Source organism: Triturus cristatus, chromosome 7, assembly GCF_964204655.1.
Source record: "Triturus cristatus chromosome 7, aTriCri1.1, whole genome shotgun sequence".
Taxonomy (NCBI): Eukaryota; Metazoa; Chordata; class Amphibia; order Caudata; family Salamandridae; genus Triturus; species Triturus cristatus.
Genome location: NC_140590.1, coordinates 259,860,169 through 259,876,784, shown reverse-complemented (window position 1 = coordinate 259,876,784; position 16,616 = coordinate 259,860,169). Strand labels below are relative to the sequence as shown.

Below are 16,616 nucleotides of genomic sequence, written 5' to 3'. Positions count from 1 at the left end.
ATATTTTATTTATTTTATTTAGTAGACGTTCGGCGAGGTACTCGAGTGGGAGGGGTTTGGGTAAACTGCAAAGTACGAGGGAAGCGGCCGCGGACAGGGGTGTGTGAAAGAGCCCTTCCCCAACTGGAGGGAACAATGTGGATACCGTAGAATGAGAAGCCATGGGTGGGAATGTAATGTCTTAGCACCTCTGTGTTTGCAAGAAAGGTTCAGGGGGGAGTGTCATGGGGTCAGACGAGGCTGTGGGCGCCGTCTTTTGAGCCTCTGATTTGAACCCAAAACAGATGCTCGGCAGGCGCTAGAGCTCGGCAGGCGCTAGGACCCCGGGCCGCCCACCGGGCCTCGTACAGACTCATCCTCAGCTCACCAAATAGGGAAGTGCAGGCCTCTGACTCAGAGCCAGTCACTTGCTCATGAATATGAATCAGAGTATTAGCATGGATTAGCATAGGTAGGGAGCAGCCCGGCAGGCGGAGCAGCCATATTGGGAAGCGGGCACTACGGAGAGAAGTTTTGGTCTCAGTTGTGCACTTTCTTTGGAGGCTCCTGTGAGTCGGATCAGTGACCGAGGATGAGCGGAAAGGAGCCCCCCGGAACTCCCATGGAGAAATACAAGCTAGTGGTGGTGGGAGGAGGAGGGGTGGGCAAGAGCGCACTCACCATCCAGTTCATCCAGGTGAGTCGAGGGTGGGGCCCAGGGTCTGGTATGTGCACGAGTATGATCCAGTGCATGCTGTTGCTTGCAGTCTTTTTGAGCCAGGCGGGCGTTCCCAGGGATGTGCCTGGTGGGGTCTTTATGAAAAGCTGCCTGCTGGTCGCTCCCTGCCCCTTGCCTGCTTGAATTGTGCCTTCCCTTTGCATGCTGCGTCCTACCAACAAAGTGCCCGCTGGGGTTTCTCACTGTCCAGCGCTGTCGATTAAATAAGCCTGCTAGGGTCCTCCCCGGAATGTACATGTAAGGAGGGCTCTCCCTGGAATAAATATGTCTGCTGAGACCCTCCCTGGAATATGTCTGCTGGTGCCCACCACACGAATGTGCCCGTCCAGGCCTTCCCTGGAATGTGATTGCTAGGGTCCTCCCTGTAATGTGCCTGGTGGTGGCCTTGTTGGAATGAGCCTGCAGGCCCTCCCTGGAATGCAGTTGGTAGGACCCTCCCTGGAATGTCTGGCCTTCCTTGGAATGTGGCTGCAGAGGCTCTCCCTGAAATGTTGTTGCTAGGGTCCTCCTGCAATGTCTGATGGTGAGTGTGCCTGCGGGGTGCTCCCTGGAATGTGGTTGTTAGGGTCCCCCTGCCATGTCTGGTGGTGGTCTCCTCCCAAGTGTGCCTGCGGGGCCCTCCTTGGAATGCTGCCTGTTGGGTCCTGTGCTGAGCCCCTCCTAGGGGTGGGTTTCGAGGCGGCCCCGTGTGATGCTGGCTGCCCTTTGCCTGCTCATGCGTGGTCTGCCGTGTGCCTTAGCTACCAGGGGCTTTTCGTGAGGTGCATTTGTCGTACTCCTTAGGCCCCACTAGCTGTGTCTGTGAATACTCAACCTCACGTCAACTGAGCTCTGCTTTCTCACTGTGCTTGGGGCTTTCATGCCGCAGCTGACTTTTTCTGTAAGCCTGCGGTGCTCTTCCAAGTTCCTGCTGTGTGCCTGCAGCGGTTGCCCTTCTCTGCGAGGTCCAGGGGAGCACGCTTGGCTGCTGCGTAACATATATGCCTGGTCGGACCTGGGCCGGTTGCATTCTTTCTCTGCCTGCTGAGGCTCCTCCAACCGCAGCTGCTTGCTGTATCTGCTGCTTTTCATTTGTGCCTGTGGGGCTCCCGCCTGCTTCTTCTCGTGGCCATGGAGTCTGTGCTTGCTGCCTCCATTCTCTCTGCCTTTTGGGTTTCTGCCAGCTGCGGTGGAGCCGTATCCGAGCTGTCTTTCCACGCCTGTGGGGCTGGCTGCCTTTCCTTGCCCAAGAGCTACAGATTCAGACGTGCTCAGCGAGTGTCACGGAACCGGTTCTACGGCTTCTGGGCAGACTCCCAGGCCGGCGGAGTCCTAGGCAGGAGGGGACGGCTCCGGGCTTGTGCTCTCTGCCGAGCGCGGACCGTGTGAAATACTGAGGGGTCCTTCGTAAAGACAAAGGCAGGCAGGCCAGGGGGAACAGTTGTGGAGGAGCGCTGAAGTGAGGATGGGCGCATGGCGGGGGCACAGGTCCGGGTGCACACATGCTGGGGAGAGGCTCTGAGCAGGATGTTTACACAGAGCGAGGCGGGGCTCGGGGATGTGCACACAGGGTGAGGAGGATCCTGCTGACCGGCATGGGGGCAGATGATTAATCACATCCCAGATGCCACCATCTCACCCGTCTCTTCGCTTATTCTTTAGACTGTATTTTCAGTAATACTGCCGCAGAAGTCCTTCTCTTTCACATCTAATTTAGAAAATCTCTAGGAAGAACATATGTATCTCTATCCTGAAACAAGCCATCGGGTGCTGCTCTGACAAGGGGCGCAGCAACGAGAAGTAGCCCATGTGCCTTGTGACGTTTTGGGCCATCTTCAGGGAGTTAGGGGTGTAGTTCACAGACTACATAGATGAGCATGCAGTGGTCACATTTGAACAAACAAATGATGGACGGAATGCTGACAATGCAGACATTCTCCCCCAGTCAAGAGATCTGGGTTAAATCCATCGTTCTTTTGCCCACTACACCACCCCAGTTTAGACATGGCCATATGCAAATCAGTCTTGACCCTGTGCCTCATGGGAACAGTCCAGCCCGAACTGCCAAGCCATGTCTTCCCTGGACCGGAATCAAGCATCCTAGGACCGGTTTCTGGCTATCAGCCGTCATCAGCCAGGATAGCTTGACTCCAGTGGCGTAGTGAGCACGGGTCCCACGTCTGGGAATACCCATCCCACTTAGGGCGAAAAGCATTACAACAAACAAATGATGGACGGAATGGAGCACGCTAATGACCACGCCACACATGGAGCTCTGTAATATGTCCTTATTCTTCGGCATGCAGCCCTAAACTGAAAGCACTGTCATAGACTTTATTGACCACACCCAGACACACCCAAATACTTCCAGACTTATTATGTAACTTTATAAGGAGTCTGCCTAGCACTACGAGAGTCCTACTGCACATTATCACACAACACTACATCTCCACCCTGGTTAAATAAAAAATACCTGCAAAATATATACATTGGAGTTCCAAAGGGAGTCATCAAGGTACTCACACAATTTTCCAGGTTGATTCATACAAGGTGAAGGAGTTGCACTGTCATCTATCATCATAGATGTAGACTCAAATGCTTGACTTGGGCACTCAGGTGAACTTGTCACACTTGTAAGGTCTAGAGCTGAGGAACATCGAGAGAGATGCTTGAAATGTGAGGAGTCATTATGGACTTTCCAGGACATTGAACAGTCACCATGTGTCTTTTACTTGTCACAACTCTCAATGGTTCAGCATTAAATGAAGCTTCAGTCTTGTATTTCTGCTTCATTGCGACTCGGTCTCTGTCCTCAAAGACAGTGTCCTGAGTGAATTGGCGTTTATCTGCACAGACCTTCTTCTGTCTTTCGCGAGAAGTGTCCGTGACACAAATCTCATCAGTGTCTATTACTCAGCTTGTGGTCCATTGTGGTAGCTTTGTCCCAGTGGCTCTCTCGAACAGCAAGGTGGCAGGGCTTTCACCTGTTGTAGAAAGGGGAGTTAATTGATAGACACGAAGGACTAGACATAAGACTGATTTAAGATCGATTCCTTTCAGGCAGCGCACTGAACAACTTTCTTCCGGGTGCCCATAGATCGTTCAGCAACAGCATTTGCCTGTGGCCAGACAGGTGTGCTTTTCTGATGCTTGACGTTCAAATAACTAAAAAAGTCCCTAAATTCACTGCTATTGAAGGGCGGACCATTGTCAGATTTGAGGATGGAAAAATATCAGCCACTCTCTCTATGAGTTTATCATGATGGTCGATGATAAATCTTCCATTAAGGGAAAACGCGAGTACTCCTCAATAATTACCACGAGACGATGGCCATTGTTTAAGGGTCCAAAGAAATCAACTGCAAATTTCTCCCAAGCCTTGTTTAAGAAGGTCAGACATATTTAGCGGATGCTGTGTTGTCTTGGGAGATAAATTTGTCACACAGGTGAGGAAACCACACTCTATCTCTTAGGGCTCTCTTAGTGACTAAAATGCGACAATGTCCTTTGTGTGCCAGTTCAATGACTTGTTTCTCAAGCTCTCGGGTATGACAATCCTTGAACCTCTTCTTGGGTGATAGAAAGTTATTACTGCACATTTTTGATATTCAACACCATCTGTGAGTATGTTTTCTCCATGGTTGAGTTCTAATGATACCCTTGAGTGTGAGCATGTCTCTGTATTGGTAGCAGCAATGATCTGCTCAATGGCTAGAGCTGCAGGGGTGCTAGGCTTTACTACGAAATTGGTATATGCTTCAGCTGCTTTAGATGTTGCACTGTGATGCTGTAACAACACTTGTGAGAAGTAATCTGCATGGTTTTGATCCTTATGCACAATAGTGTAATTATACTTTTGCAATCTCAACCCTCACCTCTTGATGCAAAGGGGCCTTGGGCGTCCGTAGGAATGTTTTCGGTAGGGGGGGACTTTTAATGTCATTCATCCTCTGACCCTTTATGACAATGTCAAAGGGCATGGGCATAGTCATTAAAGGGCAAGTGAAAAATCTGGGAGCGGGGGTGGACATGAGCTCCCCTTGCTCTCCCCTGTGGACATCCATGGAGGGGGCATTTTGGCTTTTGGAGTTCCAAAAATGTTGAGCAAAGCCTGGTGGTCCGTGACAAGGGTGAAGTGCTATCCATACAGAAACACATAAAAATGTTTATAAGCCCATAATACAGTCAGGCTCTCTTTTTCTGACTGACAAGCGGCACATTAATTCTGAGATAAACTTCTGCTAGCATAGGCCACAATGTGTCTCTGAGCATTTGGATGTCCATTGTGTTGAGCAAGGATCGCGCCCAACCCCACCGGGCTTGCGTGTACAACAATCTCAGTATGTAACTTTGGATCAAAGTAAGCCATTTCAGTTTACATTTTCAATTGCATGTCTGATTTTCTTGAAACTTCGATCACATTCAGAGGACTATTGGAAGGGAACATTCTTCTTTGTCAATTCTCTTAATGGGGCACTCACCGTGGCAAAATCAGGAATGTACCTGGAGCAATAGCTGGCCTTGCCTAAGAAGCATGGTTAGATCTTGCAGGGAACAGGTGGATGACAAGGCTTGTGCTTTTTCAGGGTCAGGAATCATTCCCCCTTCAGAGAAAATATGCCCAAAGGATTTGAGTTTGTTTTTGTGAAACTCACTTTTTTGCATTTAATATGAGACCCTCACCGGCATGCAAACAGCATACTTGTGTAAGAACTTTGTCATGTTCCTTTTGTGTGGGCCCCAAACACTAATATATCATCACGATAGTTCAAAGCATGCGTTACAGGTTGAATTACTCAGCGAATGACATCCTGAAAGATTTCGGCAGCCGATAACACTCCAAAACGGTGTCTTTTTGTATCTGAACAAACTAACATGAGTTGAAAAAGTTGTAATGTACCTACAGTTGTCTTCCAGCTTGAGTTGATGGTATCCTTTGATCAAATCAAGATGGTAGAAGACTTTTGCGCCATTCAGCTGGGTAATCATGTACGCAATGTGTGGGCCTGGATGTCCTTGTCTCCCGATTGCTTTGTTGGCTTAGCGCATATCAACGCAAATGCCCACTACACCTCTACTGTTCTTTTTTGGCACTACCACTATGGGCGAAACCCATGGCGTCTGACCAGTAGAGCGCTCGATGATGTCATGCTTTAATAATGTTTCCAGCTCTTTTTCAATGGCCACCTGTGAATGAAAAGGAGTCCAACGACTGTCCTCATTAATGTGACGTTGCACCTTCATTTTCTTGAGTTTCCCTAGCCCTGACTAACTATTTCAGAATGTACATTGAGGTTGTAGTTGATGGATATCAGTCCCATGTCCACAGCAGTGCCGAAATTGAGTAGACATGCACTCGATTCAGTGCTTGTAGTGTTACTTTCTTATGCCTCATCGACGAAAGATCCTTGACATTGCAATGGCGCAGAAGCAGCCCATGTGTACACCTTTGTTTATGTGGTACAGGAGACAGTTCCTTGTATTTTTCTGATGGCATGATATTGATTGATGCACCACTGTCACTAATGAAAACTGAAGGGAAGGCATTTACCTTTAGGGTGATCTTGGGGCATCAACCAAATGAGTTTGGTCGCTTCGTGTGGTGATCTCTCTTTGACTAGTGTATTTCTTTGCAAGTGGCCAATCCTACTTGTGCATGTCCTTCTGCGGTTGACATCACTGTTGCACACCCATTATCTTCACTGTCGCTCGATGATGACTCTGAAGAGCCTTTGGAAGAGAAATTTGAAGACGATTTACTTCGTTTAGTCTCTACTTGTATCAGTTGATGTTGCCATTTGGCTTTTTGGACGTGGCTAGAATGCTTCTGGAACGTTCTGGCATCTGTTTTCTCTTCACATCCTGACTCACTTAGTTTCTCTTTCGCTTTGCTGACTGTTTTGAAATGGCTTTCTCTCCTACAGCCTTTGCATATCTGTCCAATGGCGGGACATTTACCTTCGTGTTTTTAACAAGAAGCAACATCAGAAACACAAGTTTTTTTTCTTCAGACACATCGTCTTCTGGGCCTCCACTTAGTGTTTCTGCTTACTTTTAATGAGCAACGCTGATTCATTCTGTGTAGTTCAACCTTCCATATAAGCAGCATCTTGATCTGCATGTTCCTGAGCTCTTGCAGCTATGATGACCTTTTCTAGACTGTTTCTCTCAGCACCTTTGTCTGAACGAAAAGGAAAGGTAACCCTCGATGACCCTGAGACGTATGGCTTCTTCTTCATTGAATTCCCTGACCTTGCAATGCTTGATGAGGGTATCAAGCCTTTCGATAAACTCATCCATCGTTTCACCAGCTTGCTGTCTTGCTTGGTTGAAAACGTACCTTTCATAGTGGACATACAGCATTGGATTGAACTTGGCTTCCAACGTTTCTTTGATTTGATGGTACGATACTTCATCAGCTCGTGATAATGTTTTTTAATCACTTCTTTCACTCCATCACCTGCAAGGCTATTTAAGCATTTGATGATCATTTTGTCATCTACTTCTTCTAGAGCATCTGTTAAGTCATCGAACGTTTCGATCGATGCAGTACATCTGGCACCAATATTCTGCTTTTTGGAGGTGTCGAATGGTGGTGGTGGTTTCAAGAACACAGCAGCGTCATAACTTGTGTTGGGACTTACTGACGTTGAGAGTATATGCTGTCCCTACGACTGTTGCTACTCCCTTGGACCTGCACCTTCTGTAAGTATCGGCGGTGTGCTTACATCTGGGTCGTTGAGCCCCGGTTGATGATCTTTCTTGACGGTGAGTAATGGTTTTGTCTCCTGCAGATGTTTGTCACCACTCTCAACTTTCTGCATCATACCTGGTTGTTGTTGCTTTTAGCGTTTCTTTGCACTTGGTTGTCTCTGCCTTTAGCATTTCTGCTTTTATGGACAATGGCTCTGTGTTACGCTGTGATTCAGTATCTCATCTTTCAGTCTTTCTAGTTGGCTTCCGACGGGCTTTATGACTGTGCTCCTCTGAAGGGCCTTCATCTTCTATGAGCTAGAGTGGCACTTTGTCTCCACATACGCCTACCGTACCCTACATCTTTGGGCATATGTGGTGCGCACAAGCAGTTTACTGGACCGTGGCAATCTCTCGGAGAGAGCAGTCTTGTTTCCTCGGGGCACGTAACCGCTACTTGTTATCAGTTGTAGCATCCAGCCCAGTTCTGGAGCTCGCTAATGACCACACCACACACTGAGCTCTCTAATACACGTCTTTATTCTTCGGCATGCAACTGTTACCTGAACGCACTCTGTCATAGACTGTTTTGACCACACTCCGACACACCCAAATACTTCCCAACTGATTATGTAGCTTTGTGAGGAGTCTACCTAGGACCATAAGGATCCTACTGCACATGATCACACAACACTACAACATTCTGTGATGCTCCAACATTGGGAAAAAAGGCAATTTTTTGGTGTATTGGATTCGTTTTTTTTGTTTTTTTGCAGTCATTCATATCGAAAACCTGACCCAAGGGCACTAAAGCATTTTATAACAGAATCAAACAAAGATACACCTTTTAACTCTTTTGAGCGCAAGAAAATATATAGGAGATGTTTTGGTGCCCAAAGATACCCACTGCCAATGGATTGAAACAGGTATGCATTTTAACGCCACTACTCTTTTCACTGTACATAGCGGATTTATCAATCATTTTAAACGCTCCAGAGGGTTTGGCCTCCAAGATAGGAGGAAAACCAATCAGTTACTTGGCATAAGCCAACGTCCTCATCTTATTTTCACTGATTCCATCAGGACTCCAACTGCAGTTACAGAACCCACAAAAAGTTTATGTAGAAAATTATATAAAAGTCAGCGTTAGTGAGACAAAGACTATGCTCTTTGGGAAATTTGGGAAGCATGTTAAATCAACAATTGAAGCCAACACTTTGGAAGAAGTGGCAACTTATCATTACTTAGGCCTAACAGCTGATAACCGACTAAGCTGGACAGGTCATCCTTCAAACTTAAAAACAAAGGCCGGGACAGTCTCATTTTCAGTTAAAAAGTTTATGAGAGAACACAGAGGACATGCGATCAGTCACTCTTTAAGGGTGCTGGAAACAAAACTAGTGCCTACACTACTGTGCATAGCATTTGTTCTGGTGGAAAAATCCACAAGCGTTCTGGACAAAATCCATATGAAAGAACTCAGATTTTTACAGAACCTTCGCTCATCAACGCCCCAATGTAAACTACAGCTGGAGTTAACACCGGTCTCATTAATGGTTCATTGCTTAGTGGCGATGTTGAATTATTTCTGTGACTGCACAAGAGCGAAAAAGACACAATGAAATCTCTGATCTACAACGAGGCATTCAACAACCAAGATGTGGGCTTGGGGTTGAACCTGGGTTCCGTCAATAAAACAATAGTGGAAAACAACTTGCTGCCTTTGGCAGGTCTCATCAATTTACCCCATGTGGAGCAAAAAACGTTAATCAAACAGGCTCTCTGGAAGAATGCAAGAGCTGCGTATCAAAATGCCCATTATACAACAGAATCATATTCCAGACTACAACAGTACTTGGCCTCTAATTTGAATCCAGAATGCAAACAAAAATATGAGATTTCGCCTCCTGTTGATACCAATAGCTCAAATTGAGAGGTCTTCAAATGCTAACTGCTTACCCTCAAAAGCCTGGTGCTTGTGCAACTACAAAGAGGAGTTGATTGAGCATTTAATCTGTATATGTCCTAACTTTTTAGAGCTACGAAAGAAATACTTGAAAACAACATGTAATGCAATTGCAATTAATTGCAGCTCCATCAGAGAGGCTGTTGCGTATTGTTATTCCACTAGAACAGAGGTCTTCAAACTTTTTGATGCCAAGACCCCCAGTCAAACTTTTTTAGGTGTAAGGACCCCCTCCTGACAAAAGTTTCTAGAACCTGGTACTCTTCATCATCGACAACTATCGACAACCATAATCTGCCCCAATTCCCACAGCAAATCATTTTTATGTTGTGGAAATAATATTAAACAGTGTTTAGCACACCAAAGGTCAGTGAGTGTGGGGATGTGGTCATGGGTGTAGCTAAGAACAAAGGGTCTCATTTATGAGAAATTAGCATAGGGCAGCGCCGCAAGTCTTCTTGCTGCGCTGCCCTACCCCAATGTGAAAGGGCAGGGATGCACCATATTTTTAAAATATGGTGCATTCCTGTCATTTCCCCCTGCGTTGGCACCAACATAGGCAGAATTGTTTGCGCACACTTTCCTTCACAAAAACAATCCCAAGAGGCGTTTTCCTCTTTCAGCACACCTGGAAAGAGGAAAAACCAAGGAGAAATTAAAAGATTTCTCCTCATTACGCCTCCGCTGGGGAGGTGTAAGATTTTGGTGCTGCCCCAGGTTTACAGGATTTTGTAAATCTGGGGCAGCAGCAAAATCCATGGGTGGTGCGTGAGAACCCCCAATAAACGCCCATGGAAAGCCTCCTTGACACAGAGTAAGGCAACGCTATGACTTGCGCTGCTTCGTCTTACTCCATATCTACAAGGCCATGCAAAGCCATGCAGGGTGACTTTGCGCTGCCTCATAGGCATGGTTGAGATACTCGCGCCGCTGGAGTGTCAAAAAAAGTGATGCTCTGGCGCAGCAAGCCTCTTATAAATAAGCCTCAAAATATTCTGTAAGGTTTTTAAGTCTTTCACTATCGGGTAGCTACATATAAAATAATGGGTAGCTTAAATGAAAAATAAATTTAAAAAAGATGTTCGTGCGAAATGCATTGTAGTACATAATAAAACCTCTATTATTTAAAGCACTGCAGAGGTCTGTGTGTAACCAGAGAGCCACAGAATTAAATCTTGGTTGGTGCAGTGGAGAATAGTTACTTGTGTATTTTCAGTGCTACGAAATCACAGCCTTTGACAGAAAGCACTGTGAATATAAAAGTAATTATTTTATACTTTCATTATAGACAGTATAAGATAGACTGATACAAAATGTACAAATAATTTTATTATAAAATGGAGCTTCCAAAATGTAGAATTTAGTAGTACCAAAGCGTACGTAATGATTTTTTTTTTTTTTTTACATAACTGTCCCTTCAACACCTCCTTAGGGGTATTAAGGACTGTGTAAATACAATTACGATTAAAAGAATGCATTCTCAGCCCAGTTGTTAACTCTTTGCACTACCACTCCAAAAAACAAAATTTTTGCCATCACAAAGCTTGGAGTGATTCTTTCAATTAAAGCCAGAACTGGCTCCCAAGCACCCTTTACACTTGCAGGTTAACTAAAAGCGCACATTTGCATTTCATTCAGGCAAGCAGGAACCCTGGCACGAGTGCTTTTCACAGCACAGGAGACTCAATGAATGAATTTTCAGCTGATGCATTCGATCGAAATTAGTCGTCCCAGGAGGGTTGTCTTTTTCCAAAAGAAAGCAAAAGTTTTGGATTAAAGGCACAACTGAGGCTGGGGAATGTGCGCCCCCACCTTCCCAGGACTCTACGGCTCCCCTGGGGGTTGCGCCACACAGATTAAACATTTTAGATTACGTCTATTGTAGTCTTGAACTGTAACTGAAATGCTGCTTTTATGGAATATTTGTAGATAAGCTGTGATTTTAAAATCCTTTTTATTGTAAGAATATTTTAATATCTTTCATACAATAAAGACTTGTTCACTCACTCAAACGCTTCTAAACTCTTTGCTACAGCTGGGTGACTGGGTGGTTAATGGCTGGCTGTCACGGTTAAGTTCTGGCCTCTTTAGGCGTCAGTGAATTATAACTGTTTTAAAAGTATAAGGATTGAGACCTGAAGAGAGATGTTTTAAAGATTTCCAACTTAAGCAGTATGGGTCAACAGCAAGCCGGATCTACATTGTTCAATTAAAGATACAGTAAATGCTAGATTTGAGTTCAAAAGATGAATAAGAAAGTCCCCCATTTTTAGTCCTATTGGTCATAAGGGCCATATGCTCTCTAGAAATATCCATTCAGATGGTATCAAGTTTTGTAGAAAAAACAGAGATAGTTAATCGCAGAAAGATTGGAAGCAATTCATTCTGTTACTAATAGGGCAAATGGTGGACAGTTCATTTGTGACCTTGAATATCTCTTTTTAGTTTGTTCCCAGCCGTTAGGATTTTCTCTGAGTAGAAGCGGCTTTTAGTGTATTCAATAGTTATTCTAGACTTCAGAAAAGGTTTTTTGTAATACATATTTTGTGCTTTATTGTAAGATTATTTCCAGACCAGACCAGACCAGACCAGTTTTGTTCGCATTAATGCTTTCTTCATAGAGAGCAGGTCATTGTTTAACCAAGGTGCAGGTTTGGGATTATGTTTATAATGCTTAAACTTGCTTGGAGCCAGGAGATTAACAGCATCTGTTGTGTTATGTTAAGATGTTTATATGGCGTGACCGCTACCCGGATGCAGTTTCAGGGCGCTTTTAGCAACATGTATGGTTCTGTTAATGTATTAAAGACAGATTCATGTTCTATAGAAGGCTGAGGAGTACTGAACTTATCCTGAGAGGCAAAGTTCATTAGTAGACCATGAGACTCTGGAGTGATCTTTTTTTCGTCGTCTCACCGTAACCTTTTTTGGTGTAGCTGCTTGTTCATATTCGAAATGATAGGGACTTTGAAGCTAAGGGTGGACAATTTCTTTTGAGAGCTCGAAAATGATGTTGGAGTTATTAATAGTTTAAGTTGTCTGCTTCATGAGTGGTCTGCTCAATGTAACCTACCCTCCATCTGGAGGGGCTCTGGGAATAGGATGGAGAGGACCTTGGTAGTCAACAGAATATGCAAATACTACAGCCTTGAAGCCACTGGCGTATATGTAGAGATCGGGTGGACAGGGTGAGTGCATGGTGATTCAGTTCTAATACTACATCACATATCTTGGGCTAACCTTCTCTAGGCCCTACTCCTACCTTTTTTTCTGTACTTCAAGATGAGCACGAACCAGAACTATTTCAGCAGATCTTTTGCTGCATTCCCAAAAGGGAAACATTTGCACTTCAGCACATTATCTTATATGGTAAGGGGTTTCAAATCGGGAACAAGAACCTTCTTTGCTGGGTGGCAGGTGCTGACTTTTTCTGGAAGTGCACCCTTTAGCTTTGTTAACCAAGCCATAAGTGTCACAAGTAACCCCACCCCATTGTCTCTAATGTTTATCTGGTCCTACTCATGGAATTGATTTGCCCTTTCAGGGTTAAATCAAAGTCGTACATACGACACCTTCCTGTATGGAACTATTGAGGCAGCAGTAATTTATTAAGAGAACTAGAACTCATAGCTACGGATGTTAAAATTGACTTTAAAAGGAGTTGATGCGTCCTTCAAAGGACAAATGGAGCTCAGGCAAGGAGAGGCAAGAACTGGTGGATAAAGAATTAACGTGTACATAAACCTATGCTTTCTGGAAGCTATCAGTCTTCATCATGGTTCTCAATGAGACTTTTCACACAGGGAATGGTGGTTGTCTATGCACTCACCGAGGATTTAAAACAACATCACCACTGACATCAAAATGGCGATAACCCATATGTATTCAAGAAAGAAATTGAAGATACTTGTCTTAAAAGAGTAGTACTTCAACGAGTACTGCCAACTTACACAGTAGGACCCCACTTGTCAACTATCTCAATGTAAAGGATCTTAGGTCCTGCCCAGGGCTCCTGCACCCCTTTCTGCGCTACGCTGCTCTTCTGCTAGGTTTGTGCTCTTTCATGCAAACTGTTTAAAGGCACATCCAGTGACGAGCTGATTATTATGTAATGAGTGAAGGTGAAACGTCTGGACAGCGATCCTACTCGGCAATCAGAAAGCACTGCAAAATGCATCCTTGAGTGTACCCTCAAAGTTATTTACCACCTTGCCAGGTACTCTTCTTATCCACCATTGGAGGAATTTTTGCAAGTTTGTTGTCATGAGTCCCATAGAGAACGTGCCTTCCTGGTAGTAACAGAAGGCTCAATAAGATTAATCAGCGAATGCACATCGCTCCTTGACTCCACTGCTTGGGAAGGCCATTTTATTGCACAATCTGGACATTTTATGAGAGTGTCTGATGAATTTTAGGGGACAATTAGCTTGGGGTCTTTAGCACCCACTTTCACTGATACCCTACACTTTTGACACTCACTCCGAGTTTCACAAATTTTAGTCTAATTTTGGATTTCCGTTTGAGGCTAAAGCCAAGCTCATATACTCACAGAGGGATGTCCAATTTTTAAAACTTGAGTTAACTAAAAATCGACTCAGAATTGTACTAATAGGTAGCTGCCTGCACTGGGCCACCCTGTCCCTTTGACCCACATGTAAAATAGACAGGATAGCCCTCGAGTGGTTGGGTTCATTACTAAAAATATCTTTGCTGAAATTAAAAAGTAATCTGCAATTGAAAGCATTCTTTGAATGTCTTCCTCATTAAATACAGAGGGTGAATAGAGGCAGCTTGACCATTAAGGACCCTTTTAACAGTGCTAGAGGGACAAGTATTTAATGCACTTGAAAAGAACTGGGGATCAACATTTATCGGGTGTGATAAACGGGACCTATTCCGAGCGTTTTCCCTTGAATGGGGAATAATATGCAGGTTTTGGTGCTTACCGCACCAAAGACTGCATGTGTTGATAAATATTGGGGTTTTTACCCCTGTTTAATTCCAGCAGGTTTGACCTGCTAAAATTGAACAGAAAGTGCGAACCTTATTGGACCCGATTATTACCTGGTGTGATAAATATTTCACCAATTATAATTGGGTTCTGAAGGGATCACAATTTACTAGGCACTGCTTGCAGCTGAATATATATACTAGCAAGTTCTGATATAGGGGAATGTGACTTAACCACACAAAGCCATATGGGGTTCAGTGGATATATCTGAGGTTACAGGACTGGAAAATCCTACAGGTTTGATACTTTGTGTTCCCTTCCTTAAGTCAGAGATAGCCCCCCCCTCCCCCATGGTGCAAAGAGGGGGTGAGAGGGTAGGGTGCAAAGAAAAAGGCGAACACCGATGGTGCTGGGAGAGGAGCAGAAAGGCTGAGTGCTCCTGATCTGTTTAGACACTGTTTTCTATTTGTGATCATTTAAAATGCGCCCCCACAACGATCAACAATGCGGAGTGTACCCCTCAATGCTGCCAATGTTATATTCTGTCCCATTCGTTCCTGTTGTTACTCCTTACTGTGCCAGCTCCACTTACACTGGAGTGTAGAATCGGCCCCCTCACTCTTGTCCTTGCAGGGTGGGCCCCAGTGTGCGCCGAAGTGTTCAGGACCCCGGGTCTCTCTATGGTGTTGGGTATCGCCCCTCTCAGGTGACACTTAGCCTGTCCCTTCCTTGTAATATAACCTTTCTCACTCCTCCTCTCCAAAAGCTTTGACCCCCAGAATAGCGCCTTCCACGGCTGTGTGTCATCTGGTCAGAATACCCCTTGTTGTGAAGTGGAACTCGTTTCACTATGGTGCCCTGTGCCCTGGTACACAGGCAGAGCCTGGAAATGTCCAGAGACGGGTGCCAAGATTAGCTTCTCTCTGGATGAGAGATCCACTTACTATGCCTAAATGAAAGCACAGAACCTCACTACTTTTAAGAGGCTACCTGTTTGAGGCCTAGCATGTATGATGAGCCAAGACTGAAAATATCCCATTTGAAAGCGACAAACTTCTGCTATGCAATTCATTTGAATAGTTAAAGTTTCGCGGTAATGCACTATGGGCAGATTTAGAAACCAAAATTACTTGGTGTGTCACATGACTTCCTGCTAACGTTTTAAGGAGCTTATTGCATACACCAATATAGCTTTGAATAAGTCGACAACTTCGTATTGGAAATAAAATAATGCACGGACATGAGCAAACTCTTGATGCATACCACAAAACTAGCCGCAGTCTGTGCGTGTCCTGTAGCATTCTGTTTTCGTAAAATTTGGGAAATGCAACTCGATGAGCAACATGCTCTCGCCCTGCCAATCTCGCCTTCTACACCCTCTTCCCCAAATGTTGCCACCAACACCCATGCCCTACGCTCCGGTTCCCACGCTTCCTTTACTCTCCGTTCGCCGCTCCTAACCAGGCCTATGCTCTTGCACCCACTCACCCCCCCCCATCCTGGTGCCCACCTTCTCACACCCATGACCTATTCCTAGGGCCACCACCCACAGGATGCCGAACCTCCATTTCCACCCTTGAGGTCCGCTAGCACACGCCATGTTTTGGGTCACCTCGGACTCCGGCAGTTCCCCTCATTCCTACACCATCGTCCCATCCCACGCCATCGCCTTCCTCTCTCCATCCTCTCACCTTGTCCGGCCATTCAGCTCACACTCACCCTCCCACCCTACACCCATACTCTCTCACACCACTGTATCTCCTTCACTCCAATACTCACGAGTATCTGCTTTTCTGCATGTTAAACAAGCATCTGCAAACCAATAGGTCTCGCATTTACGTGAGTTACAGCTACTGGCATTGTAAAGGTCAATGTCTTTTATCTATGTTTTGGTTTTTAAAACATAAACAAAAGGCATTGTCATTTACAATGCCAATAGCTTAAACTCTCACAAATGCAAGACCAATCGCATTCCAAATGCTTGTTTAAAAGTGTGTATGTGGGGGGGGGGAGGGTTGTAAACAGAAGGTAACAGAAGGAACAAAGGCAGGGAGGGTGTTAGGAAGGAAAACCGAGGGGGCGGGCGTGGGGATGCAAAAATGATAATGTGGTGGGTGAAGGGACACGGAGGGCACAGGGAAGCAAACTATAGACAGAGCAATGTGGCTGGCAGGGGGAGGAAAGCAAAGGAGCGAGAGCAACGTTGAGCTGGAGGTGAAAGAACACCCTTCACAGGTAACCTGAGCCTAGGAGCAAAGCGCAGCCAGCGGCCACTTTTGAACTGTAGAACTGCTCAGTAAAACACTCCA

The 16,616-nt window shown here is 45.3% G+C and overlaps 1 protein-coding gene across 2 annotated transcripts in view; it reads left to right on the top strand.

Moving 5' to 3' along the window:
• Positions 1-426: 426 nt before the first annotated feature.
• RRAS (RAS related) overlaps positions 427-16,616 on the top strand; it is a 169,611-nt gene continuing 153,421 nt past the window's right edge. Inside the window, exon 1 of one of the 2 annotated variants that reach the window (XR_014966407.1) lies at positions 427-676. Coding sequence is in view for 1 of the 2 variants with exons in the window: in XM_085616149.1 (XP_085472275.1) it covers positions 572-676 (105 nt within the window). In the remaining variant the exon portion in view is untranslated. The remainder of the gene's footprint in view (positions 677-16,616) is intronic. The other variant, XM_085616149.1, reaches the window with a different exon arrangement.